At 47.4% G+C, this 27,407-nt stretch overlaps 1 protein-coding gene across 3 annotated transcripts in view; it reads right to left on the bottom strand.

Moving 5' to 3' along the window:
* Window positions 1-801: 801 nt before the first annotated feature.
* The window catches only part of KDM2B (lysine (K)-specific demethylase 2B), a 148,471-nt gene continuing 121,865 nt past the window's right edge, over window positions 802-27,407 (bottom strand). For 2 of the 3 annotated variants that reach the window (XM_006865399.1, XM_006865400.1), the window contains exons 13-23: window positions 15,565-15,789; window positions 11,274-11,417; window positions 10,460-10,546; window positions 10,052-10,312; window positions 9,738-9,851; window positions 9,079-9,117; window positions 8,293-8,972; window positions 7,822-7,985; window positions 7,572-7,733; window positions 6,544-6,762; window positions 802-996 (exon numbers count right to left, since the gene is read on the bottom strand). In XM_006865399.1, the coding sequence (XP_006865461.1) occupies window positions 815-996; window positions 6,544-6,762; window positions 7,572-7,733; window positions 7,822-7,985; window positions 8,293-8,972; window positions 9,079-9,117; window positions 9,738-9,851; window positions 10,052-10,312; window positions 10,460-10,546; window positions 11,274-11,417; window positions 15,565-15,789 (2,277 nt within the window). In that variant the 3' untranslated portion in view covers window positions 802-814. The remainder of the gene's footprint in view (window positions 997-6,543; window positions 6,763-7,571; window positions 7,734-7,821; window positions 7,986-8,292; window positions 8,973-9,078; window positions 9,118-9,737; window positions 9,852-10,051; window positions 10,313-10,459; window positions 10,547-11,273; window positions 11,418-15,564; window positions 15,790-27,407) is intronic. The other variant, XM_006865401.1, reaches the window with a different exon arrangement.

The following is a 27,407-nucleotide window of genomic DNA, read 5'->3' as shown; positions in this document are numbered from 1 at the left end:
GGACCCTCCTGAGTGCAAAGGCTGAAGTTGGAATTTTAAAATGTTGAGCAAAAGGTAAACTCTAAACAGAGAAAACTTGGCAACGGTTCTTACTTCAAATGAATTTACATATTCCCATGCACATGTCACTTCTGGCCGGGTGTCACAAAGTAGGCTCCCAGCCTCCAGTGGAAGAATTCGCTGAAAAGGAAGGTCTAGCCCACTTCATCCAATCCAAACAGGACTGTCGAGGAAGTTCAAGTGAAGTGCTTTCCTACCTTCAGGAAATCAGGAAAATTGGCAATCTCAAAACAATTTAAAAAAACAACACTGTATGCATTCAAACCTTGCATAAATAACTTTTAAACAATTTGTACAAAAATAGTTCTGCATAATGTAAGCTGTAACAAAACAAAACTGTTGAGACGGTGGCAGAGATCTGGGGGTGGGGTGGGGGTGGTCCGCTGTATGATGATGCCAGGAGCCTCGGAGCTGTCAGGAATGAAGTGTCCAAAAACCATACCAAACACCGTCACCAAAGACTCCAAAGCTCATGTAGAAATAGGAAGTTCTCCAGAGCCCTTCCTCCCAGGTGGGAATGTCTTCTTGCTCTAGTAAGCAGTGCAGTCATGGTTCAGAAAAACTAAAGGAAAGGTCCACCTCACTCATTCCACACACAGCTGGAGTGACAGCTTTTTCCTTGGCAAGAGTTCAGTGGTCTATTCTTCCAAGTTCCAAATTGAAAATGAAATCCCTTGGGTTTTTTCTTTGAATTTGGGAGTCTCTCCCCTCACCCAGCCCCACTCCCTTCAGTATTTACACACTTGATCTCCGACTAACTTAGTTTTTGCAGGAGTTTTTCTTCCACTTGCCCAAACTGGACGCTCACAGACATTTCCGCTATGAACTGCTCACAGCCTTCCTTGGTGACTTGCTTGCAGTACCTTAGGTCAATGTGACAGATATTCCCGCAGCGTTTGAAGAAGGACAGGCACTGGTCAGTGACCTTATTGCAGTCTGCAGGGACGAGGAAACAGTGTGCGGTCAGACAGTGCAGAGCCCAACAGCGTCCAAATCCCAGGTGCTCTGCAGAAAGCATCCAAGCCCCAGGTAACCCTCAGGACAACTGGGGCATGGGGTGCTTTCACTGACTACTCACAAAAGTTTAGATATATCTAGAATGCATTCAGACTGCGGCAACTGAAAACGTCATGTTCTACGTATGTATGGATCCTTTAAATCGGTCCCCCTGCCAATGTTTATTTTTAAAAGAAAGAAAGGTTCCAGGGTATGTGATTAAATAGCTTGCTTTTCCATTTGATACACCTGCCGATGCACCTTGTATGTGCATCACTGTTCACTTAAGATGCTTATTCCTGCAGCTAAATCCCCCAAACTCATTTATGCCTATTGTATCTACCTGAACCCTAAGAAGAACAGCAGTGTATACCAACCACAAACCTCTCCAGCGGCCCCTCCCCCTTGGGCTTGGGTGCACTGTACAGAACTGAAGTCAGTATACTGCCTGACTTGCTAAAATTAGCATCCAACTAAGACTGGAGTCCTTGCTGTGGGCAGAGTCAGTCATTTCTAGTTAATTGACCTGAAGTGCAGGGTCTTTGCAGATCACCACGGGTATCAGGATCTCAGTTTTTGCGAAATGGAGCTGGACTAGAAAACCGAGGGCACACCATAATAGTGCTAAGTGGCCTGTGTGCTCTCAGTGCCTGGATCTCAGTCACAATAAACTGGCTGCTTTTTGTCAAATGAGCCACCTTCTCAGATCTGCATCCATTCTTGGATGTACATTTCAGACCATGAAAACATAATACAGTCTCATAATGGCAGCAGGATTTCAAAAATGTGGAAAAAGTAATGGTGGGAAACTGAGTAACACCACAACCACTGACCAACAATTCTCAGGAGAGAGGAAAGGGCAAGGATGAAGACAAAACAAATGCTTCAATAGACAAAACATCAAAACTAAAGAATAAAAAGAAAACACATCCTACAACTTTAACAAAAGACAAAACAACTCAAATTACAGAAACTTTGGAACAGACATTTCATCAAAGAAGAAATACAAATGTCCAAGCATATGAAAACATGCTTAAATCACTGGTCACTACCTAAACTGACTCAGTGACCCTTATAGTGGGTTTCCAAGATGAAATCTTTACAGGAGTAGACAGCCTCATGTATCTCCCAGGGATTTGCTTGTGGGTTTGAACCACCAACCTTGTGGGTAGCAATCCAATGCTTACCTTACAGTGCCACCAGGAATCCTCATTGGTCACTGATCATTAGGAAGAGGAAATCAAAACTACAGTAAGATTCCACCTCATCCCCAATACCCCTACCCTCAATCACTGCCTTCAAGTTGATTTGAACTCACAGTGACCCTGTACAGGGTTTCTGAGGCTATAAATGTTGACAGGAGCAGAAAGCCCTATCTTCCACAGAGCAGTTGGTGGGTTTGAACTGCTCTGTGGAAGATAGTGCTTATCCTACAGCCACCTGGGCTCCTTGTCACCCTGTTGTTCTTGTTTATTAGGAGAGTTAATACTGCCGATGTGAGGAAACTGGAACCCTCATCCACTGCTGTAAGAATGTACAAAGGTACAGCTGTGGAGAAAAATTGTTGGGTGGTTCCTCAAAAAATTAAACATAGAATTTTTTATGATCCAGCAATGCTACTCATAAGCATATATGGAAAAGTAGTAAAATCAGTAATGCGAATGGAAACTTGTACGCCAATGTTCATTGAGCAGAATATGTAACAACCAAAAGATGGAAACAATCTATATGTTCATCAATAAATGAATGGATAAGCAAAATGTGGTCTATTCATACAATGGAATACTGCACAGATACAAAAAGAGCTGTAGTTCTGATACATGCTGCCAAGTTACAACAGGACAAACATTGTATGATCCCACTTAATGTGAAATACCTGCAACAGGCAAACAAATAGAGACTCAAATGTATTAGTGACTCTCAGGGACGGGAGTGCGGGGGCAGGAGGGAGTCTCAGCTTAGAGGCAGCTGAGTTTCTGTTAAGGGAGATGGAGAAGCCTGGAAACACAGTGCTGATGACTGCACACGATGCACACAATGTCAATGAATCATGTCAGTAAAAACGATTGGAATTGTAAATGTTATGTAAATTTTTACCATAATTAAAAAAACTGAAAGATGACAAATCAGGCTTTCCAAAGGCATCCCGGAATCTATCTAATCCCTCAATTAATTTCCCTCAAATGGCTGGCTCTTTATAATACTACTGCAGACAAATGAAGATGCTCTATAATGCCATGGCTTCATTCGTTCAGAAAAGGCATGCCCTCCAAATTTAACACTTGATTCATTCTAAGTTCAAACACATTAGGAATTTTGTCAATATGTAGTCACATACACTTACTTCCATGGCTGGCTGTTTCATGTTTCCCTCTTCACTGTGCCATTTGGGACCATATTTTGGACAGGCCTTTTCCTGATTATCAATTACCCTTGGTTAAAGCCACTGATCCTCACATGGCTTCTTCTGAAATCCCCACACTGCCTGCCTGTCAGACCACAGTAGTCACGTGACAGACACACTGTAGGCCGGCAGACCACTGGGCACAGTTGGGTGTGTCCATCAGGGATGGGAGAGCCTGCACGTGGCATGGGCAGTTACGGGGTTCAAGTGACCAGGTTTCGGGGAAATGTAATGTTAAAAAGTGGAAAACTGTCTCATAGGCCCAGGGACAAGGGACTCTCCAAAGGAAAAGGCCCCCTTTTTATTGGCTTCCTTGATGCTAAAGTCTTTGGGCTCCAGTTCTAGGTACCTTTGAACCAAGAGCCACAGAGAACTCTGGCTGGGCACAAAGTGAGTCCTCAGAAGTAGGCGTGTGAGGGGCCTTTGACCCAAGCTGCCTGCCTACAACAACCCTGCTGGGTGAGGTCTGGCTAAGCAGTGACAGGCAGCACCAGACGCTAGCATTTCTCCTAGAGATGACCTTAGCACATCACCCGGCCACGCTGTCACAGAGCTTCATCTTCCTGACAAGGGGATGTGGGCAGCGAAGCACTGACTGACCTCCTGTGAAGACTACTGACCCTGACTGAGGGACAGACCACACAGGGAGAAGAGACACAGAAGTGCCCCCAACAGTCTCGAGTGAGAGCCTCCCCACACACAAGAGACAATGAGAGGCAGCAGTACAAACTCCAAGAACAAGATATAACTTGTATAATCAAAATATTAGGTTAGGTCACATGAAGACAACAACATTGGACAATTTCTGACAGACACCACAAGTTGTTATGGTTTGACCTATGAGAGCAGAAATGATAACATTACTCTATGTGTGGGCTGATAAAGACAGCAGAAAACTCACAACACAGCAAAAGACACCTCTGTGGAACACAGAAGAGGAGAAACCAAATGGAGAAGCAATGGAAACGTAATTTCCTAAGAAGTCCTTAGAACTGAAGGACATGCATTCTAGGCTCAAAGGGCTCATGTGAGCACTTGGCACGATGGAAACAACATGGACTCTCCCAAGGCTCCTCACTGAAAGTCTCAAACACTCAGAGCCAAAGAAAACGTCCTTCTAACATCCTAAGAGCAAGTCGATTTACTGAAGGATGAAGAACCAAATGGCCTTTGACTGGAAGGCAGCACACTTTGGAGGCAATGCTTCCCAATTTCTGAAGAAACGTTCCTCACTAGAACTCTACACTAGCAATTCCATGTGTGGTATAATTAACACATGTTCAGACATACAAGGTTAAGATGTCACCCACTACAAGAGAGGATCCCCACAAGCCAGGTGAAGGGAATTCCTTGGATGGCAGATGGGGGCAGGATTCCAGAAGGAATATAGAGAAGCAGCCAAGAAGGAGATGTCCTATAAGAATTCCCTGGAGACCTGAGTTTAGGGTGTGGGGGTGAGGAAGTCGGATTCAATTCTGTTGCTCAAAAAACCAAACAAGCAAAAGTGAAGCAACTGTACACTTTAGGAAACAAAAAATAAAGTTGTGCCAGAAAGGAAAAGTAATCCTAGTCTCATGCAGTATTTGGCTCAATAAAGAACATAATACGTTAACAGTGACTTAACCAAAAAGTCTGACAAAATTAAAACTGGAAAGACAAAGAAAAAGGGGGAGCTGGGGTTGTTAAGCACATTCCATCCTTATGGTCTGTAATACAAAGTCAATAAATAGCATGTTAATTATGTCTAAACAGAAGAAAGGAAGAAAAACAGCTTAGGCCTGCTATTTGGAAATTGGAGGAAAGCACTTGTGAGTGTAAAGTAGTTGCCTCAGGGGGTGAAAACTGTGGGGAAACAGATACCCAAAAAATATTTCTAAAATGACATTCAGGCCAAACAACAAAAAGAGACAACCGCGACTTCACTTTGTGACTAGCCCATATCTTTTAACAAAGTTCATGTTCCTGAAACGTGTTTGACTTTCATCCACCTTGTACACACTTACCAGACTTACACTGATGGGAGGCAGGGAAAAGAGAAATCTAAGGGACGGGATATAGCTAGACCCCCAATGTACTTCACACTCTTAGAGAAAAACAGTACAAGCATACTCACATCACACACACTAGCTCTACCTCATAGGCTGCACTGGGGAAGGGGACGAGTGCTGGTATCTCAGCAATAGCCACTAAAAGACTAAATTCAGACAAAATCCTAAAATGTCTACTCAGTGTTCTCCAAAGAGGACAAGGCCACTTAATTCAAGACTACTAGGGCCTTGGGCAGCCCCTGCCACCAAGAATTCAGGAGAGAGAGGGAGCTTCCTAGGAAGCTGGCTACAGAATGCCCTCCTATCAGCAAAATGTCCCATGAGCAAAGGAATGGCTGGCAAGACTGTGTTAACCGGACATGAACATCGGCTTCAAAAACTGGCAAATGAGTAAATCTGTGACCCTGATGAAGCACATCATGACTCCACTGTGTCAAGATATAGTTAAGTTAGCTGAGGATGTCTGTCCTTTATTACTTGGTAGATTATGCAAACAAAACAAAATCTATCAAAATCTCATATATCCACTCCAGAGCAACCTAAATTGGCATACCAGAGTCAGGTGAGCCTCTGCCCCTCGCCACCACACACTGTCTCAAGTTCCTCGTGCCCCCTCTAGTTCCTCAGCTAGCGGTGGGTGTTGCAAACACAAAGCAATGATGGAATGAACAGTGATTACATTCTCTCTCCGAGGGCAACCCCCACGAATGCAAAACCTAGAGGCGCAGGCCTAAGCTACAAGAGCAAAGGCTAAAGCCATGTTGTTCAAGCTGCACCAGCTGGCCTTGCACCCCCGCCCCTCCTATCCCCATAGCCACCTCATTTTGGGTCAGGAGCGAGGTTTTGTGCTTTCATGCTGCCAGCATTACTTTCTGAACAGTCATTACAAATCTGACAATAGCTTCTAACTTGTCCAACTTTGAAAAGGCAATGTGGTTTACCCTAGCATTGAACCCTGCTCAGTTCTCAACAATTGAAAAACTCCCATCTGCCCCCCACGGTACTGGGGCAACCAGGCAAGCAGACCCCACTCACTTGACAGCTTGATTTCCGTTAATGAGTCTCGGGTGGTGGTGCCCACAGCGGTGAGCAGGTTGATGGACTGGTCGGTGACATGGTTACAGTAACTCAGGTGGAGCCTGGAGAGCAGGGGCATGTGGCGGATGATGAGCCGCAGAGAGGCGTCTGTGATGTCCAGGCCCGCAAGGCGCAGCTCCATGATGTTCCGGAGCTTGCTGCGATTGTCCATCTGACCTGGTGGAACAGGACAGGGAGTGGCGTGGGGAGAGGGACATGACCCTCAAAGGGCTGACTAGACAGACATAACATTTGAATTCATTGTGCCATTAGTGTTCTCTAGAAATCTGAATTTGTTCTAACGTTCAAACATCAAGGATGTTTTGCTTTCCCAAGTCTCTTGAGTGGTGTAGCAGTGAACATGTTCACTGCTACACCACTCAGAGGTGCCTCCAAAGAAAGGCCTGGAGATATATTTCTTAAAGGTTAGAGCCACTGAAGACCTTACAGAGCACAGCTAGCTCTTACTCGGACACACCTGGGGTCACCAGGCGTTAAGAGTCAACACAACTGTAATTAGTAGAGTTCTCTAGAAAAATCCAAAGTAAGAAACACTGAGCATGTATTCCAGCTGGTGAAGGTCCAGTGTTATGGGTATACTCCCACTTGCTCACTGGAGCTGCTGGTGAGGAAAGAGAGTTATGGCAATTTAACCTAGGAGGGCTTTGTCACCCCATGGGTCTCGTCCAGCCAGGCTGACCTCAGTGCACCCAGAGCCTCAGAGCCAGCAGAAGGCAGGTTGACAAAGTATCTAGTGCAGGCAGAACCTCCAGTAGTGGATCCTGGAGCAGTCTAAGGAGCCTGTGCTCTCTCCGAATGCATCCCCTAAGCACGAGGCTAACAGAATAGAACAGCTGTTTGGAGAAGGGATTGAGCCAGGATTTCCAGGCCAGGGGAGGTATGAAGATGCATGTACCAAGAGACTGTGGTAAGACTGAAGCATACCACTGGCCTGCATGCCCCCAGGGCCTGGCCTGGCAACTCACCTGGCCTGTTATCTGTGGGAGGGGACAGGAGATCCCGCATCTGCGCATCCTTTAGGCCTTCTACCCACTGGACATCCAAGGTGCGGAGCAGAGGGCAGCTGGAGCTGCAGAGGGCCGAGACTGCAATCCACGAACAGCCAGACAGCACCAGGTCTCGGAGCCCTGGGGGTGGGAGGAGACGACAGGTCCGGCACTGACCCAGAAGGGCCTCACCCTTGCATGGCTTGTTGAGGTCTGACCCAGGGCTTACCAGGAAGCCGGTTGATGAGCCAACTCAGCTGCTTCTTGGAGATGTTGGTCCAGCTGAGGTCCAGGGAGATGGGCTGCCGCCGGATGATGCCGCTCAGCATCAAGGGAGTGATGGACTTGCAGTAGTTCAGGTTGATGCGGGTCCACAACCGCTTATCACAGCACCTGGGCCACATGGCCAGAGGGGACTGTCAGAAATCCCCGCCACACCCCCAAGCAGCACCTCTCCCTCACCCACCAAGCTCCATCCTCCAGGCCCCTCTCTGGCACCAAAGACTGCCATGGAGGCAGTAGCAAAGTCAATGTGCTATACTGCAAAACCATCCCGGAGGTAGATCACCTCCTGCTTAAAGATGAAGTTGACAGGTTGTGTCTACTGTGGCTACAGGAGTGACACTTGGGGGAGACCCGTACCACATGGTCTAAAAGTCTTGAACTCAGAGCCCCGAGCTGGGCCAACCCACGTACTCACCAGCGGTTCCAGGTCCTGCAGACCCGCATGCAGACACACAGGTCTGGGTGGCTGAGGTAGCTGAAGACGGCCATCCACACCTCCCTGTGCATGACATGGGCTGCTCCATCATCCAGGGGAAGCGAGTCGGGCGGGGGGCTGATGGGAGGCGGCCGGATGACATGCCGCTCCATCTGGATGCACTTAGGCGGGGAAACAGAGGGCGGGGGTCGGGAGATAACTCGTGGAGGGCTTCGCAGGCCGGGGCCCAGCTGGTGGCGCAGCTCACGAGGGGTGCCATTGAGGCCCTTGCTGAAGCGGTGGGGGCGCTCGCAGAAGCCCAGGGGCCGCTTGGGCTCCTCATTCTCACTCTCAGGCTCCGACTTGATGGGCTGGTGGTTCTCATTGGCCAGGCTATTCTCCGTTTTCTGGATCTCTTGGTTGAGCTCCTTGCTTAGCTCTTTGCTCAGCTCCTTGTTGGGAAGGCGCCGTTTCCGGCGCATTTTCACCTTCTTCTTCTCCTCAGGGCCTTCAGCGCCCTCAGTGCTAGGCCCAGCTGTGGGTGAGCTAGAGCGTGAGTGGTCGCTTTCCCTGGATTTGGGGGGTGCCTCAGGCAGGTCATCTTCCGGCTCCTGCTTGAAGCGTCGAAGGGGCTTGTTGGCCAGAGCCATCCGATCCTCCGCGTTCTTCCAGGATCGCCGCTGAGGGGAAGGAGAGACAAGGTAAACCCTTCAGGCAGGACTGTGCCCACTCAGGGCCTCCTGACCCTCTGCCACAGGACCCAGGGCAGGGAGGGGGAGACAGTACCTTTTTCCTGAAAAGTTTATCTTCTTTGCCAGGTTTTAGCTGTCACAGGGAAGAAAAGAAGTCGAGCTTGCTCCCAGAGTTCATGGAGTGTGGTCCCTTCAACCCACACCCACCATGAGTCCACAGTCTCCAGAGCCCCTTCTCCTTCACATCTGACTGACAGATGGTGGAGGGGGCTGCCTGCTGGTTTCAAGGAGGAAGCTGGTTGAACCGGTCCCCCACCCTCCTGACCTCCCGCCCAAGCAGACCCAGAGATTGGGAGTCTCCCCATTCCATTGCACTTGCCTCTGGAGCCGGTTTCCCAGGCTCCAGGCATTCCCAGCCAAACCTTAATGTCTATACAGGAGAAGAAACTCCAGACGCCACCTAGTGGCAGATGATAGTAAGGACTGGGGAGGGAAGAGCAGGGAGGGCCAGGTGGTGAGGGGCCAAGAAGACAGGGCCTCCCTCCCACAGGCAGCTTCAGCTTCGGATCCCATCAACCCAGCACCCTTTACAGAGAGCTTCCCAGGCCTCATGCCAGAAGCAGCCTCCAGGCCTGCAGCCTGGGAGCCCTCGGCAAACAGGTGCCATAAGGGGTTCTTGGCCCACTGAGGAGGGCATATAGCTGGGGACTCGCAAGTCCCCAGGGCTCGGGTGGGTGGGGCGTGTGGGAGCACCTGCTGCTGGAAGTAAGTGAGACTGGATCTCCACCAGGGGCTGAGGCTGCTGCCTAGAGGGGGCCTCGGCGGAAGGTGAGAGGAGGAACCGGGGGACGTTGGAAGCGTCGAGGCCTAAAGGGGGTGGGAAGAGGAGTGACTCGCTGATTGTTCCCTCCTGTCACCTGGACTGGGGTCTCAGGACTTATGTAACCTGCTCGGGGCAACACGAGGCCAGGATCCCAAGTTCTGCCCACTGCCGCCCCTGCCACCACCCTGTACACCCAGGATCAGCAAGGCTACCCTCTTCCCACCAGGCCTTTCCTACTCCGTACTCGCTTGCGTCCACTCAGTTCCTGAGGCTTCTCATATTTCCGCTTCCTCCTCAGGTGCACGTCATCAGACTTTCGGCGCAGGATGCCATCTGAGGGCACCTTTTTGGGGTGCTCGTCTGATCTGCGCCTGGGCACCTCCTCACACTCGCTCCTCCGCTTGGCAGGCTCCTGCCCTTCCTTGTTGTCCCGGTTCATCTTCTGCTCCTTGAGCAGGGAGCCGGGCAGGTTTGAGGCATACTTGAAGCCAGGACCACGCTTTTGCTTGTAGGCCAAAAAGAGAGAAGGAACAAACCAACTGTATATCTTTGGACCTGCCCTGTCCCCCAACCCCAGCCCCAAGTCTGCCGTTCCCACCAACCCAACAGTCCGCCTCCCCACTGACCCCAAGTCCTGGAACCCGGCACTCACTTTCCCGGTCTTGCCAGCATGGTTACACTTGGGACACTCCCAGCAGTTTGGAAGCTCATCATTGACCACACCCTCTGACTCCTTAATCTGTAAAGGACACACAGGAGTCAGCAGCCTGGAGAGGAGCCCAGGCTTCAGAGGAACGTGGGTCTATGTGAGGCCTGCTGGCCAGAAACAGAAACCCTCTCCCAAATGCCATTCTCACCCCACTGTTGACCCAAAGAAAAAAATGCCCAAGCAGAGTAAGATGAGGGTAATACCACTCTACAATCCTGGGCACTTCGCTCGCAAGGGCTTTGAGAAGACAGAGATCAATCACATAGCACACTGTTCAGTCAGATGTGGGGCTCACTATGGGCACACCCACCCTGACTCTGTGGACCCTGACTCTTTGGACCTGCCCTGTCCAGGTTCCAACATCGGGACAATGGTCAGGTGCCACACTGAATTCCTAGGGCAGAATGCCCAGTGTGCGGGGGTCTCATCCCCAGAAGGGGAAGAAGGGAGCCCTGCCTTGAGAACACTAAAGTTCCCAGCATAAGGAACAGACTCCCCGTCACCTGTCATTACAGGTCCCGCCCTCCCCTGATCCTGTTCTCCTAGAAGCTCCAGACACAGACAGGATACTTGTGAACAGTCTCTCGCTGGCCCAGGTGTCAAGGGCAAGTCACACAAGTAGGGATCCTGGAACTCACAAGCTGCCAGCAGTCTCCAGGGAGGGAACCAACAACCCTTGCCCAGCATCAGCATCACCAGAGAGAGGCCCAGGGGTGGGGTGAGGAACAGCACAGCCAGACCCCCCAGGGCCCCTCACCTTAAGGCATCCGGGGTGGATGATTTCATTGCAGATGGAGCACTCCATGAGCATGAGGTTAAACTTGCCTTCCTCCTCCTCTACTGTGTCTTCCTTCCCAGCCTCGCCACATACTAGGCAAACGGCGGTGTGGGGCAGCACAGGCTAGAGGGGCGGAACGGGGGGAGGGGGGCAGAGTCAGCAGGGGCCAGTGGCTCTCCTCAGGCCCACCAGGGGATCCCAGAGGAATGACCAAGGGACTGCACGTCCAGACATCTACTCATTCTTCCTTTCACGTCCTTCCTGGGCTATACCTGTGTGTGCCAGGTGCTTGGTGTACAGCCACGAATTAGTCACACCCAACTCTTTCCTGTTCTGAGTGTACACTTTGGTGGAGGGAGACAGATAATTGAACATTAGCACCCAGACTACTGGTATCAGACCACTGTATATGGGACGGCAATAAGGGATTTGGAGAGTCTCCCTCAGGTGACGTGGACAGAAGCAGGATGTGAGAGGGCTCAGGTCCAGGTAGGATGAGACTATATCCCAGAGAAGACCCTCAAACCAGCAGGTGTAGTTGTGTGGTCCATGGGCCCTCCTTTTCAAGGAAGTCTGAGAGGTCAAAACAATCTCCAGAATGTTACACGAAAACAACCTTTGCCTTTTTCACCAGGCACCTCAGCACCAACCCAGGCTGTGGCATCAAAGTGAGCAGCTGCCTCTGGATGCGAGTTTAAGATTGTGTCTGATTAAACAGCAAAAATGACCAAGTTTATTAAACTCTCAACCCTTGAGGGGCACATCCTTTTGCCATTCTGTGTGTGTCAAAGATTTCTGAAGAACGACAGGAAAGCACTGCAGTGATCAGTCATGAGCCAGTCAATATCTTCAAAGAACATGATTTTTACTTGGAAGAATGACAGACAAAAAACGAGAGACAGTTATGTGTTCTATCATGTGACCCAGCAACTCCACTCCTAGGTATGTACCTAAAAGAACTGAAAGCAGGAACTCAAACTGATACTTGTACACTAACGTTCACAGCAGTACTGCTCACAAAAGCCAAGGATCAGCCAACACATGAATGCGGTCAACAAAGTGTGACACACACACACAATGGGATAGTACTTCAGTCATAAACAGAAATGAAGCTGTATGACCTGCTGCCACATGGATAACCCTTGACAACATGGTTGAGTGAAAGAAGTCAGACATAAAAAGATAAAATATCTTATGATTTCACTTACAGAAAATATCTAGAATAGGCAAATGCATAGAGACCACAGTTTTCAGGAGTTACAAGAGGCAGGCAGGGAAAATCGGGAGGTATTATAGGTACTGAGTTTCTGATGGTTGTATAACCTAGTGAGCAGGAGTAACTTCACTGAATTGTGCATATGGTTAAAACTGCAAATGTTTTATTATATATACTTCAACACAATGAAATATTTTTTTAGTTTAAGCTCCATAAGGAAAAAAGAAAAAGACCTTAGTTATGGAGATTTGAGTATTTGGCAGAAATTTCCTCAGACAAAAGAAATGAACCTTTTACTTCTAAAAAACTGACAGCATTTGTTGCAAAAGGGGATTAGAATTTTGAGACATTTGTATTAGCCATTACAAGCTTAACTTCCCAATACTTACTTTTCTAACAAGACTGGTAAAGATATTAAAATGAGATTTAAATATATATAAAATATTTGAAATACTAATATTTGGAAAAATTTGCATAATTTATCTAAGTCAACACACCCATTCCTCACCCATCCACATGATTAGATTCCAAAGACCAAGTCCTTAAGAAAAAAATCAGCATTCATTTAAAAATGGAGATTAGTCACATCAAATCACAAAATAAGACAACATATCACTACATAACTGCCAAACTGCTGAGAACCGGGCCCAGCAAGCTGACATATAAGCAAGCCTTCACCCTCACAGCTGGAGCGACTCAATGAGCACCTGGACATCAATAATGCACAAAATACTTGGATAGATTTATTTACTATTTATTTTAAGTGCAAAACCTCAGGCAACAAGATAGTAGATAAGTGGGGAGTAGGTGTATTTTCCAAATGACCAATGCATAATGTTACAAAATCAACTATAAATCCAAGAGAAGAATGGATTTTAATGTAACAAAGTATAGAAAATTCACTGATACAGTTTCAGATTCTACACTGCAATTAACCTTTAAGAAACTGCCACCTGATGAATTCTAGTAGAGGATCAAAGAATAGCTACAGTTATCTCCAAAGGCTATTAAAACACTCCTCCTTTTCCCAACTATATGAGGGAGTTCCAAGAGAAACTTCTGGAGACAGACAACTGAATGTCACAAGGAATCTTAGATGAGATCCTGAGGCAGAAGAAAGGGTACTCAGGACAAACTAAGGAAATCTGAACAAAGTATGGGCCTCAGTCAATAACCATGTTCCTTAAGGAGTCCTGGTATGGCACTGCAGTATAATGTGCAGTTCAAAGCCACCAAGCGCTCCTCAGAAACCCTATACAACAAGGTCACTATGGGCCAGAATCGACTCATTGGCACTTAACAATAACTAATTGGTTCCTTAAGGAGCCCTGGTGGTACTGCTGGTCAAGGGTTGGGCTGCTAACCAAAAGATTGGTAGTTCAAGCCCACCAGTCACTTGAGAGAGAGAGATATGAGTCATTCTTCTGCATTTGTAAAGACTACAGCCTTGGGAACCCTAGGGAGCAGTTCTACTCTGTCCTACAGTGTCGCTGTGAGTCATATTTGGCTTGATGGCAATGGGATTGGTTTGGTAATTGATTCATTCATTGTAGAAACTATACCATGCTAATGTCTCATGTTACCAAGGTAGTATGTTATTAGTGTGTCATGTTAGAAATACGATATTACTAGTGGGAAACGTTGAGTGCAGACTATATGGAAAATACCATTACTTTTATTTTTCTGTAAATCAAAAAAAATTTCTTAAAAAATAAAGAGACAGAGGGCCTAGAAAACGACTAGAGGAGGGCTTGGGTATGTCATAGGTAGATAAACATGGAAGGAAGTAGCCCAATCAAATACGAGGAGGGTGGGCAATGCCTATGTTTGGAAGCCACAGCAGTCTGGGGAGAGGAAGTCCACAGGAGAGCGAGCTTTCCTCATCGTTATACACTGCACCCAGCGAGCAACAAAGACAAACGTGAGATGGTGAGAGCAGATGCCTAGGATAGCAGGCCAGGAGAGACAACACAGGAAGACCAGCCAGGCCATCGTTAGTATCCCACACTTAGAACAGTGAGGGTTTGACCTGGCAGAGGGACCTGTGGAAGTCGCAAGGCTCTGGGAGAGGAACCTGGAATGGGTGTGGGGGGCAAGGAGGACAAAGAGCAAGTCACTAAGTTTTGAGCAAGACTGTCCTCTGAACCACCAGGCCCAAATGACTACTTCTTAAATCCTGACCAAATCCAACAATTACTCAGCCTCTCAAAAACCCGCACACATGCACACAGACAATCACCGATAGAACACTAGGGAGCACACACACTCCCAGCAATGCATGCCAATGGCGTGGGGCACAGACACCAACTGAAAACCCAAGGAGTGTGTGTGTGTGTGTGTGTATGAGATATGAGAAAAGGATTCTGACTTGGGGTGTGGCAGCAGGACAAAGAACAGCCTCTCGGCTGGTGCTGTAGGGGAACTGTGGGAGCTGAAGAGACCTGCTCCTCCTGCCAGGCCTGCTTGTCCAGGGAGCAGCACCCCAGACAAAGTGTGTGGGTGGGACTCAAAGTCCTGAGTAGCGGGGACTCATGGGTAAACCAAGGACCATTTCATGCTGCCAAAGCCTGTGGCCTCGACCCTCTCTGAGAGCAAGGCCACTACACTGTCCCCAGCGGGAGCGGACATGGGTTGGAGGGGCTAGGACACACCATAAATCACCCTAGCTCCTCTGGGAAGCCTTCGGGGGCCCTGACCTTCTACCCGGACCTCTGACTTTGAAGACAGGACAGGAAGGAAGAGAGGGCTCCAATTTAATGTTGGCAACAGGGTCACAGACAGGACAGGCTGCCTGGCATCATTAATGGCACAGACTTCAAAGTATGTGGCCATCTCCAAAAGAAACGAGTTCAGAGACCAGAGACCAGGGGGCTGTGAAGGAGGAGGAGCCTGCACTGACGGGGCTGCTTGAGTGGGACCAGGAGCAGCCCTAGATGGACCACAGTCTGAGTTTTCTCTGTGAGGGCTAACAACCAGGCAACCTGGTGCCTGCAATCCAAGGGGCTTCAGCTTCCACTGTGTGTATATGGGGAGTTTTCCTCATTGCACACTCACCGCAATGCACTGTCGCATGATGCAGCTCTGCTTCATCCGCCCAGGGCCCCCAAACTTCTTCATGTCCTTGCAGAAGTGGCACTCGCCGCACTCCGTCCGCAGGCAGGCCTCGCACTTGCGGCATCGCGTCCGGCGCCGGCGAGCTCCCGCCGTGGTACGGTTGGCAGCCAACTTCACTGCGGAGGCCGGGCCCAGCTTCCCCTTGGGCCGACCCACCGCCCGGTTCTACAAGAGGACAGACAGGCCTGGTGAAACCCCATCCAAGGGCATCAGGTTCTGACCACAATGCAGTCTTCCTATGTCCCCCCACCACAAGCTGGCTTTTATCTAACTCCCTCTGTATGAGAACGCCAACCCCTTCCACATCACCAGGCCAAGACCTCAAGGCTCACTAGGTTTTCTTATGAAGCCCCCAAGGGTCCATCGCAGCATATCAGTCAGAATCGTCGGCTCTCTCCTTTCTCTTCCCTGATATGGGCACCCAGGAGAGCAGGGACCAACACATCACTAGATGATTGCCGGACACAATACACATTTGGGATATCACCACACCCCGGGATTTCTGAGACCATCCCTAACTGGGCTCCAAACTCAGTGATTCAGGAGAAGAGTACCAAGTAGATGAATCAAAACTCAAGACTAGCTGCCACAGAGTCAATTCCACCTCACACTGAGCCCGTGTGTTTTCTTGGCTATGTTTATGGAAGCAGACTCTCATGTGAGTCTTTCTTTTGCAATAATGCTGGGTAGGTTTGAAGCACCCACCTTTAGGTTAGTAGTCAAACACAAACCACCGACGCCTTCTAAGGACTTAGATAAACAAAGTGGTGCTAAATCATATACAGAGTCTGACACAGCACAGTCCCTGCCGCTGTGACCTCTACATCCTGGCCACCAGCCTGAGCCTCCTGCATACCTATGATCCATGGTGGAGCACCTAGGCTGATTAAAGGAGGACCACTCCCCCTGGCTCCCACGCCCCTAAGATCTGAAATGGAAAACCAGATGGCAGGGTTCATCTTGTTGGAAATAACTTTTCTGAAATTTGTTGATTAGCCTCTGTGTTGGGGAAACACACTGCTGATCCAAAATGATCAAACCTACCTGGCATCTAAGGCTTAGAGTTCCTTTTCAGCTTACTAGACAACCATAGTCACAATCTTTCCATGGTTGCACTTGCACTTGGCTCCCCAAACAAAATCCCACAGCACCCCCTTTTGATAGTGCATGAGTCCAAAAATACTGTTACCATGCCCCAAACCAGTGGAGAGGGTCCTTCTATTGGTCCTCTCTCCCACAACACACACCCTGCAACGTCTCAACACTACAGGCAAGAAAAACCACCCATCTCCCCAATTAAAGACTTATCCTCATCATTTTTCTCTGAAGCGTGGTAGACCCTGTAGAGAGCCTGTCCCCACTAGAGATGACACAAAAGCTGATTCTTCCCTGGGGTTCACGTTCCTCACAGCCTGCCACCGATGGTGAGGTCCGGAGTGCCCGCCTCAGAGGCACTGCTCCTCTGTACGCCAAAGAGGAAAGGAGACGCTGGACCTGGCTCTTCTGACCTGTGTGTCCTTGTGTCCTCCGCCCCAGCTGGGCCTCTCCCACCGAGGTACTCCAGACCCCTCAGTCATGTCCATGGCTGAAGGGCTGCCCATGGGTACACAGGCACACAGAGCAGATGCTTCAGAAAAGGGGGCCACTCTAAATTCCAGTTACTTTCTATTCAAGCAGGACAGAGTCTCAAACTGGTCCTTCCACACATCCCAGTAAAGCCTGGGGCGCCCTCTAGCCCTACACATGTCCATAGCCCCACAGCAAACAATAGGTGGGATGAACAGGACACAATGTCATGTCAATTCAGGCCAGGATTTGCTGTCAAATGAGTAGTGAAACATTTTTTTAAATTACATTTTAAGAGCTTTTGTGGATTTCAGAATTGCACACGGGGACTCCGGACCTGAAAATAAAACAGGTAAACAAAAGGCTGTACAGCACAACAGGACGAAGCAGCAGCAACGATCATGATGGCAAGTATTTTCCGAGGGCCCACTCTGTGCAGGTGTTGTGCTCATCCTTCTACCTGCGACTGTATCTCATCTCCCAATAGCAGCCCCAAAACCAAACCCTGCTGTCCAGTCCATTCCAGTGCCTATCCACTCTGAGTACACAGCCCTATGACATGTGCTGATGTTCCTTTTTTCCTGCTTTAGTCACGGAAGTTAGAGATTACGTGACTTGCCCCAGGCCACTGGTCCAGCTGAGGATAGTATACCCGAAAGCCAGGCAGGCTCCTAACAAGATAAACGGCAGTGCTGGTGAGAAAGAGAAAAGTGAGAGACCTATACAGCCCAAGGAACTAACCAAATCTCCTGAGAATAGGGTCCCATTTGGTGCTTGTTGTTGTGGAGTGCCGTTGAGTTGGTTCCGACCCATAGCGACCCTGTATAGGGTTTCCAAGGAGCAGCTGGTGAGCTTGAACCGTTGACCTTGCAGTTCAAACGGCTTTGCAGTCTGACACGTTAGTCCACAGCGCCACACTTCGGTGCTTAGACACCCTTAAAAGGAAGGGGGCCAACCAAAAGTGCAAGAAATACTTGCTCTTCCAAGGAAGGGGACAGACAGAAATCAGCTCTTTCCTAGACCACAAGACTTCCTGATTCGACCCCCAGAAGGAGTCCAGTCCTGTTAGCAACTCTGAGCCAATCCCAAGGATCCAGGTGAAGCTCATGAAGATCAGGTGAGATGTCCTGAAGACTAGGCAAAGACACAGGTGGGCAGAGTCTAAAGTCTGAGTCAGGTGCAGAAGGAGCAGACACATCACAATATCCACAGAACACAACCAGAGTGAATGCAGCCAGAGAGCCTAAGGATCTTTGGGGAAGGACTGAAAACAAAACAAAACAAATCCCAGGAGTCTAAGATTGGCTCTCCTCACACTCAGGAACATCATGTGTAGGGCCACTGAAAGCCCCTAGCCTTGTCTCTGGTAAGAAAAAAGTGGGACTGATCCCACCAGTCATTTCACATGAGCCTGTGAAAAGATTCCACCTTACTGCGCTTTCCAAAGCGCTTTTCTAGCTTGCCGGGGTGAGGGAGGGAATATGCCTGGATTTCAATAGCTAGCCGCTGTGAGAATCTAAAAAATGACAGAGCGCATCAGTGCATCCAAAGAAAAGGTGCAGGAAGCTACTGCTTCCAAAAACTGTCTGTCACTCAGTCCTCTCTACCTGGCTAACAAATCAAGCTAGAAATGTTTTGGCTGCCTGTATCTTCACTGCCCAGTCTTTGCAGAGGCTGACTTATCAACTATGACTGAGCCATAACTGAAATGCAAGACCCTCATAAAGAACATCAACAAATTCAACAGGTGGTCTCTATAGAAAAGCCCAACAAGGATTTTGAAGACAGGAACCAGGTAGCCATGTAATGGCAGAAAAATAGAAAACAGTGACACAAAGAGATCAAAGGGTATAAGGTGAACAAACCAGAGCACTTCCATTCTGGCACAATATTGTCCAAATCTCTTTTCTGTGATGCCCAAAAAGTCCACAAACCAAATTTAAATTCCCTTCTTCTACCCTTGCTCCTATTAAGTCACTAAGAATGTCTCAGTGCTCCATGAGCACAAGGGGTTCTTCTCAGCAAAGGGGACCATGACATCTACTTATTACCACTTACAAACCAGCACCCCAACCTCAAGTCTACTTGTTGATTTTATCTGCCCAGGATCCTCAGCTCCAGTCCATGAAGAAAATATGAAGTCCACACAAAGATCTAGTATTCCAACACTTTTTCCCTACTCATAAAATGTTTCCCTTTAAGGGAATGATTCATTCATTCATTCCAGAAAAAGTAGTTAATGAGTGCCTCCAACAGACCAGATACTGCCCTCTAGAAAATTCATGAGCAGAAGTTCTTCAATCCCTCCTGTCTAAATTACTGGGATTAATTTAAGTAAATAGAAAGACAAACATGGGTGTTCAAGGATTGGGAGAATTAATATCGTTAAGATGTCAGAACTCCCTAAAAGTGATCTAAAGATTCAATACGATCCCTATCAAAATCCCAGCTAGGTTTTGTTTGTTTTTAAACAGAAATGGGTGACAAACTAATCTTAAAAATCATACTGAAATACAAGAGACCCTGAACAACCAAAGCAATCTTGAAAAAAGAATAAAGTTGGAGGACTTAGACTTCCCAATTTCAAAATTTGCTGCATAGCCACAGTAAATAAGATAGTGTGGTACTTGTGTAAATTTAAGTTAATGAAATGCAAAGTGCAGGAATAAATGATCAGTTGATTTTTTACAAGGATGCCAGACCAATCATTAAGGGAAATCAGTAAAACACAAACCAGTTAAGGTGAAGCTACTACTGGTCTTTCCAAAGAAGAACTGAAGATGCTTGGAATCAATCAGTCCAATGGACTAATTAAACACGTGAATATCAACCTCCATCACTCTGAGATCTGAAATAGATGGTGCTACCATCTAGTTCTGGCTACCACTACCAACTGTTCTGCAAGTGATCACGAGAAAGTTCCAGAGAGAATAGGAGAAAATATGGAACAAAACTGAAAATTATGGGGGGAGAAAAAAACAAGGGCTAGTCTTACTGGTCAGAAAGAGCCTGAAGGACCCCAAGACTATGGCCCTCAAACACTCTTCAGGTCTGGAAAGGAACTCACCCTTGTATGCCATTTTCAGGCTAATGGTGTTGTTGTTAAGTCGAGTCGGTTGCGACCCTGAACAGGGTTTCCGAGGCTATAAATCTTTACGGGAGCAGAAAGTCTCATCTTTTTCTCGCGGAGCAGCTGGTAGTTTCGAACTGCCCGAGTCATAACCACTACGCTACCAGAGCTCTTTTTTTCAGGCTAATAGTAGATAGGAATACAGAGGGGGCATGCTCACCATGGAATGGCCGATCACTGAAAATCAAACAGGCAACTTTTACCTAAGGGCAGAGTTGAAAAGGGATAGGAAGGTAAGTAGAATGAAAATAGGAAACAGAGGAAGTGGGATAACATTTGTTGCACAAAGGGGATTACAGTCATTGCAATGAAACAAAGTGCACGGGATTTGTTGAGTGTAAAGCATAATCTTGTCTGTAAACCTTCACTGAATTCACAATAAAAAGTTAAACAAATATACAACAGTGTCATCAAGTCAATTCTCACAACTCTGTGTGTGTGAGAAAAGAATGGTGTTCTACAGGGTTTTCAAAGACTTTTTTCCTTCTGAGATACCTCTGGGTGGACTCAAACCTTCAACCTTTTGGTTAGTAGCTGACTGAGTGTGTTAATCACATGCAAAACCAACCTAGGAATTCCTTCAGTGGGGAAAGAATAGTTTAAAAAACAAAAAAGATGGTGCTGAGACAACTGGATACCCACTTGCAAAAGAAAGAAACGGATCAGTATCTCACAACAAATACAAAACTTAAATGAAACAAAGACCTAAATATAAAAGTGAAAACGGTTAAGACTTTTCAAAAGAAAGCACTGATGTAAATCTTCATGACCTTAGATTAGGCAATGGTTTGTTCAGTGTTTCACCAAAATAACGAGTGACAAATAGAAAAACACAAACTGGACATCATCAAAATTCAAAACTTTTGCACTTCAAAGAACACTATCAAGAAAGTAAAAAGCCTATAAAGGAAATATTATAAATCATGCATCTGAAAAGGGTCTGCATAAAGAACTCTTACAATTCAACAATAAAAATACAAATAACTCAACGCGGATCTATAAATGGCACATAGCACATGTACTGGTATCATTACCCAACAAAGTACCTGCACTAGATGTTCATTCATTTGCCTCCTCACTCATACATTCACCTACTGATGCGTTGACCTTGACTCATGGAAACACCATGTGCAAACAGAACAAAACACTGCCTGGTTCCTGTACCATCATGGTGACCAGCTGTGGACACAACTGGTGTGATCCATAGAATTTCCATAAGTCACCACACCTCTCTTCCTCGTCCATTTTCACTTGGAAGCGCTATTAAAAACTGCACAGCGTCCTAGCAACACAAGTCTCTATTGACAGACGAGCAGGGGGTGTGTGCTCAGGGCACCAGCTGGGAATGGAACCTGGCTCTTGGGGGTGGAAGGTGAGAACCACCACTGCTCTCATACACCAGCTTGTTTACTGGCTGGTAAGAATGTACCGGATCCAATGCTAGGTGCTAGAACTACAGAGATGAATAAGGCATGTTCTCTGGGGGAGAAAGACACTTACAATCACACATATGCAATGCAACATAGTGACGATGATGTCATTGAAGACTTCTCAATACTTGTATCAACAGTCTATGATCTAGCAATCATTTTTAGCACAATTTACAAAAGAGAAAATTGAGGTACAGAGCAGTTAAGTAATTTGCCTCATGGCATGGCAGAATTCTCACGTTCCACACAGGGCACTCAGGTTCAATTCCCAGCCAGTGTTGCTCACATACAGACACTACCCATCTGCCAATGGAGGCTTATGTGTTGCTATAATATGGAATAGATTTCAGCAGAACTACCAGACTAAGATGGACTAGGAAGAAAGGTCTGATGATCTTCCAAATGATCAGCCAATGAAAACCCTAGGGAACACCAAGGTCCAGTCTACAACCAGTCACTGGGATGGCAAAGCTGTGCTTAGGGTCACCCTGAGGTGAACACTAGCTTAAGGACAGCTAACAATAGCAGCATGATGCTACTACGTGGGAGAGGGAGATGTGAACCCAAGCAGTGATTTCAAAGACTGGACACTGAAGTTGTCACCCAGAAGAAATGCATCATTCCACTGGGAAGGGAGGTTGGGAAGAGGGTCAGCAAACACATGGGGTGGTGACAGAGGTGAGTCTGGGAGGGAGATTAGGAGAGCAGGACTCGGCAGGGCAGGGTAGGTAGGATTAGGGAGTGGACATTGTGGTCAGAAGGCATAGTAAGACAGAGATGAGAAACTACACGACACACTCAAAGTATCACCCTGACAGGGTCTCCTGCCACATGAGGACATTCTGCCTGAGAGAGAGAATTCAGAGTCTTTACATCAGGAATTAACGTGATGAAATTCTGGCAACGGAGAGGGTAGTAGATTGATTTTAAGCAAGAAGCAAGGCAAAGAGATGAGCTAAGAAACAAGAGAGCACCCAAAAGTTCATGGGAAAATGCATTTGAAAATAAAGGAATTTTTCCAGGAACTTTTTTTGAAGTCCCCTCATTAAACTATGGACTCCTGGTGTGGCCGCTGTAGGATAAGCACTTGACTACAAGATCAGTTTGAACCACGAGGTAGGTGGTTCAAACTTACGAGCTGTTCCTTGGAAACCCTACACAGGGTCGCTATCAGTCTGAATCGACTTGACGGCGGCAGCAGCAGCAGATAACTACAGTCTAGGCTGAAAACGATGAAGGCTTGAGTTAGAGCAATAATAGAAGGGTATCAATGCAAAAGGTATCAATTCAGGAAGTGTTTCAGAAACAGACTCCAAAAATGCCATGGAAATGGCTGAACATGGAAGACTACAAGTATGACAGTTTCCAAAGGCTATAAAGCTTCCGGCACGAGTGACAGAAGAAGGGACTCAAGAGGGGAGAGAACAAGGCATACGATTTGAGACATGTTGAATCTGAGGGACCATGGGATCCAAAGCAGGTATCCAGCCAGCATACAGGAGCAGCAGTGAGGACCACAACTGGGAATCCACATTGCAGAGGTGCTGAAATTAGTGCTATCAATGAGATGGTCCAAGGAGAGCAGGCAGGGAGGGAGCAAAGAGGGGCAATACCATGAAGACAAAAATATTCATTAGGCAGATGAGAGAGAGCCACCTGCTGAGGAACAGCCAGAAAGGCAGGAAAATCAGCAAGGCGGTTATGGCATCACAGAGGCCAGGGAAGAGCTTTCAGAAGGGACAGTCAAGAGTTTCCACTGTCAAGAGAAGACAAATGACAACAAAAAAGGCAAATGTAGCTGTATGTTTTTACAATTAAGACTGTTCTCAGTTTCTATCCAAGTATTCCAAACAACAGTGCACTGACACTTAAACCCACAAAGGGTAGTCCTAGCCCCCCCAAATAGCCAGGGATTCCTGTCAGGTTAATGCCACACTCTACTGCCCAGTACTTTCATATTTACTTCAACGTGATGTCTGCACACAAATCTTCAAAAGCATAAATAGACACTCCAGCTGTTGCAGGCCTCTTACTACACATCTGTAGACTCCAGGGACGACTTTGCTTTGTTTATAAACTGAGGTTAAGGAGCAAGAGAATAAAAAACACAAGAGCTACGGAAAAGCCCAAGAGATAGAAGGGCCTCTGGAGAGTCTGAAGGAAGCCAAAGGATCTTTACCCAAGAAAAATGTACATAGACACCACCAATTACAGGGGGGCTCAGGGACCCCTTTCTTAAACACCACTTAAGAATTCATAATAGGTAGCATTGTGGTTTTATCGGCATCATTTCTGAGTGGTTTTCTTCTTGATGGTTTTATAATTACTATTAGTGATATTCTTGACAAAAAGCAGGATAGGCATACTTCATAGATATTCCAAGTTTGGTTCCAGACTGCTGCAAAACAGTGAGAATTGCAACCGTTTTCCAGTGCAAAGAAATGTTTTATTTATACAATACTATAGTATCCTACTCTGTGAAAGCTAGACAATGAATAAAGAAGACCACAAAAGAATTAATGCATTTGAGCTATGCATTAAAATTACCATGGAATGCCAAAAGAACAAATAAATGTGAGTTGGAAGAAGTACAGCCAAAATGAGCCTTAAAAGTCAGGATGGCCAGACTTAATCTCTCATACTCTGGACATTATCATCAGGAGGGACCACTCCTTGGTGAAGGACTTCATGCTTGGTAAAATGGAACGTCAAGGAAAAAGAGGAAGACCCCCAGCAAGACGGATTGGCACAGTGGCAGCAGCAATGGGCTCAAGCATAGCAATGATGGTGAGGTTGGCACAGGACCAGGCAGTGCTTCGTTCTGTTGTACATGCGGCTGCTATGAGTCAGTACTGACTTGACAGCATCTAACAACAACAACAACATACTGGAGTCTACTGGAGTCTTGGTTGTGGCACTGTAGGCCTGTTAACCACAAGGTCGGCAGTTCAACCTACCAGCTGCTCCTTGGAAACCCTAAACAGTATCACGATAAGCTGAAAGTAACTCGATGACACTTAACATAGTCTATGGGGAGTTATGGTGTTCTAATGTGGAGCTGTAGGAAAAGCACTGGACTGCTAACCAAAAGGAGTCCTGGTGTGGTGATGCAGGATAATGCACTGGACCGCAAGGTAGGCAGTTCAAACTCACCTGTTTCTCGGAAACCCTATACATGGTTGTTATGAATCAGAACTGACTTGATGACAGTTAACAACAAAGATAACCAAAAGGTTAGCAATTCAAGCCTACCAAGCACTCTGGAAACCCTATACAGGGTCACTATGAGTCAGAACTGATTCAATGGCAGTTAAAAACAACATAGTCTACAACATACGTGGTGTGGCACTGCAGGATAAGCATTGAATTATTCACCAAAAGGTCCTAAGTTCTAACCCATCAGCCACTTCTTGGAAACCCTATACAGAGTTGCTAAGAGTCGGAACTTACTGGACTTAGCAATAACATAGTCCATGAAGTCTGCAACAGATTTATGAAAATATTTGAAAGACTGTGAGAATTGCCAAAAAGTGAGAGACACAAAGTATGCACATGCTGTTGGAAAAGAGGCTGGGATAGACTTGTTCAAAGCCAAGGCTGCCAAACACGTTCCATTTGTAATAAATGACATCTCTGGGATGTGCAATACAGCAGAGGTGTGACTGTCATCATTTTTATAGTAAAAAAGGGGAAAAAAAGGCAATAGAATAATTATCATTTTGGTGGGTAAACAAGCCAATGGAATGAGAACTCTTCTCACTAATGACCTTCTTTAGTGGCACCTACCCAAAGTGGGGCGTTCTGGGGCGGTGCTGTACGAGTAGCAATGGACTGCTAACTACAAGGTCAATGATTCAAACTCACCAGCCGCTCCTTGGAAACCCTACACAGGTTCCCTGGAGGTTGGAACTGACTTGATGGCACTTTACCAGCCGCCCAAAGCGGGAGCAGAGCTGGAGAATTTTCTGACATTTTGACTGGAGACAGAAACAAAGTCCTGGGGAAGAGCTCAGAAAAGAATGCACACTGCATCGAGAACACACAAGACGCATCTGCCAAGGAGGTTCACTCCAACTCCACAGGCAGCAGCAGCTGGGGCTTAGTACAGGGAACCCCAGGATGCTATGGGAATCATGGGGCAGCCAGGCCATCCAATCAAACAGGCCTGAGGAAGCTTGATGCACTCCAGGACTGGACCCTAGTCACAGGATAGAAGTACACAGACTTCTAAGGCGACACAGCTAAAATTCTGGTGGGCATGGGAGTAGGGGAGGGCCTGCTGCAGGGAGGACGGAGCCACAGTAACTTCCCAATATGACCTCCTTCCTCCACCCTGCAGGTGGGTGAGTGGGCCTCCAGAACTCCTGACTCTTCTTTTGAGTCAAACACATTCCCACAGGGTGGAGGACCTGGTCATTCTGATACCCTCTGCCCTCCTTCAAGGAGGCTGATTTTGTGAAGACTGAAGTCCACCACCACCAAGCTGGAGAGTCTCTCATTTGGAAAATGCAAATAGGCATGAGCTGGTGAGAAGTTACTTTTTTCAGACCCACAAACCCAACACTGTTGAGCAAAGTATAGAGAGAGCAAGGGGTAGTCAGTGTTCCAAAGTGCAGGGCACCTTCTGTAACAACCACTTTCTTGGCTAGAACTATAGGGAAAGTGTGCTGCCCTTCCACCCTGACTGAAAAGAAAAAACATCATCTTCAAGTGACCATTACATCCACAAGAGCTTCTACTGTAAACTTCAGACATGCCACCATCCCGCTGGCAGACAAGAGGCAGAACAGACACTCTGGCCACAGGGCTGACAGGTCCTCTCTGGATGGAAGACTCTCTTGGGAGTGGCAGAACCAAAAATGTTTTTAGGCCCAGAGACATAATCTTTTCTCATGCAGTGTCAAAGATTTTATCTGATACAGGACACAGGGTGTGACCAAGTTAACACACAGACCTAGGGAAACAGACCCCTCAATCCTGAAACACCAAGGCCCCGAGCCACAGACTGTCCAAGAAATGGTCAACTGTTGGCAGGGGTTAGTTAGATACAGACCCCTACAGCACCGAACTTCGTCCCGGGGAAGGCCGACTCAGGAGCCATTGACACACTGCACAAGCAGCAAGAATTTGGGAGCTGACGGCAGACAGACTGTTACACGTAAAAGTTCCACATCCAAACCACCTGCACTGTGGCTGGGTTAATCCCGCTCCCAAAGAGCAGTGGGGGCTCAGAACACCTCTCGGGAGATACCATGGCCTGAAAGGCATCCAACAAAACGAACACGGGGAAAAAACATTCAACTTTGTTCTCTATTTTGCAAACCCAGCTACTTAATCAAGTAACATGTGTGGCTCGGTGGAAGAGCGGCCTGTGTAGCACTTCCTCAGTGACGCCTCCCGGGCTGTGAGGGTTGAACACGTCCCCAAACAGCTCGATTCCACCAAGAAAACGGATTAGGATGCGAAACCAGCACCCCCGGTCCGCGAAGCCACTGCCCACGTCGTCACCCAGCCCATCCGAGCGCAGCGCCTTCGCTACGGCTCCCCGATCTGAAGCCTGTTTCCAATCGTCTGGGCAGGTTACTTCCGAAAACCTCAACTTTCTCGCCCCGCGCCCGCCAGCGGTCCCTTCACGCCGCCGCCGGCACACTCGGGCT

Source organism: Chrysochloris asiatica, unplaced genomic scaffold, assembly GCF_000296735.1.
Source record: "Chrysochloris asiatica unplaced genomic scaffold, ChrAsi1.0 scaffold00078, whole genome shotgun sequence".
NCBI classification, from domain to species: domain Eukaryota; kingdom Metazoa; phylum Chordata; class Mammalia; order Afrosoricida; family Chrysochloridae; genus Chrysochloris; species Chrysochloris asiatica.
This window is presented reverse-complemented; position numbering and strand designations above follow the sequence as displayed.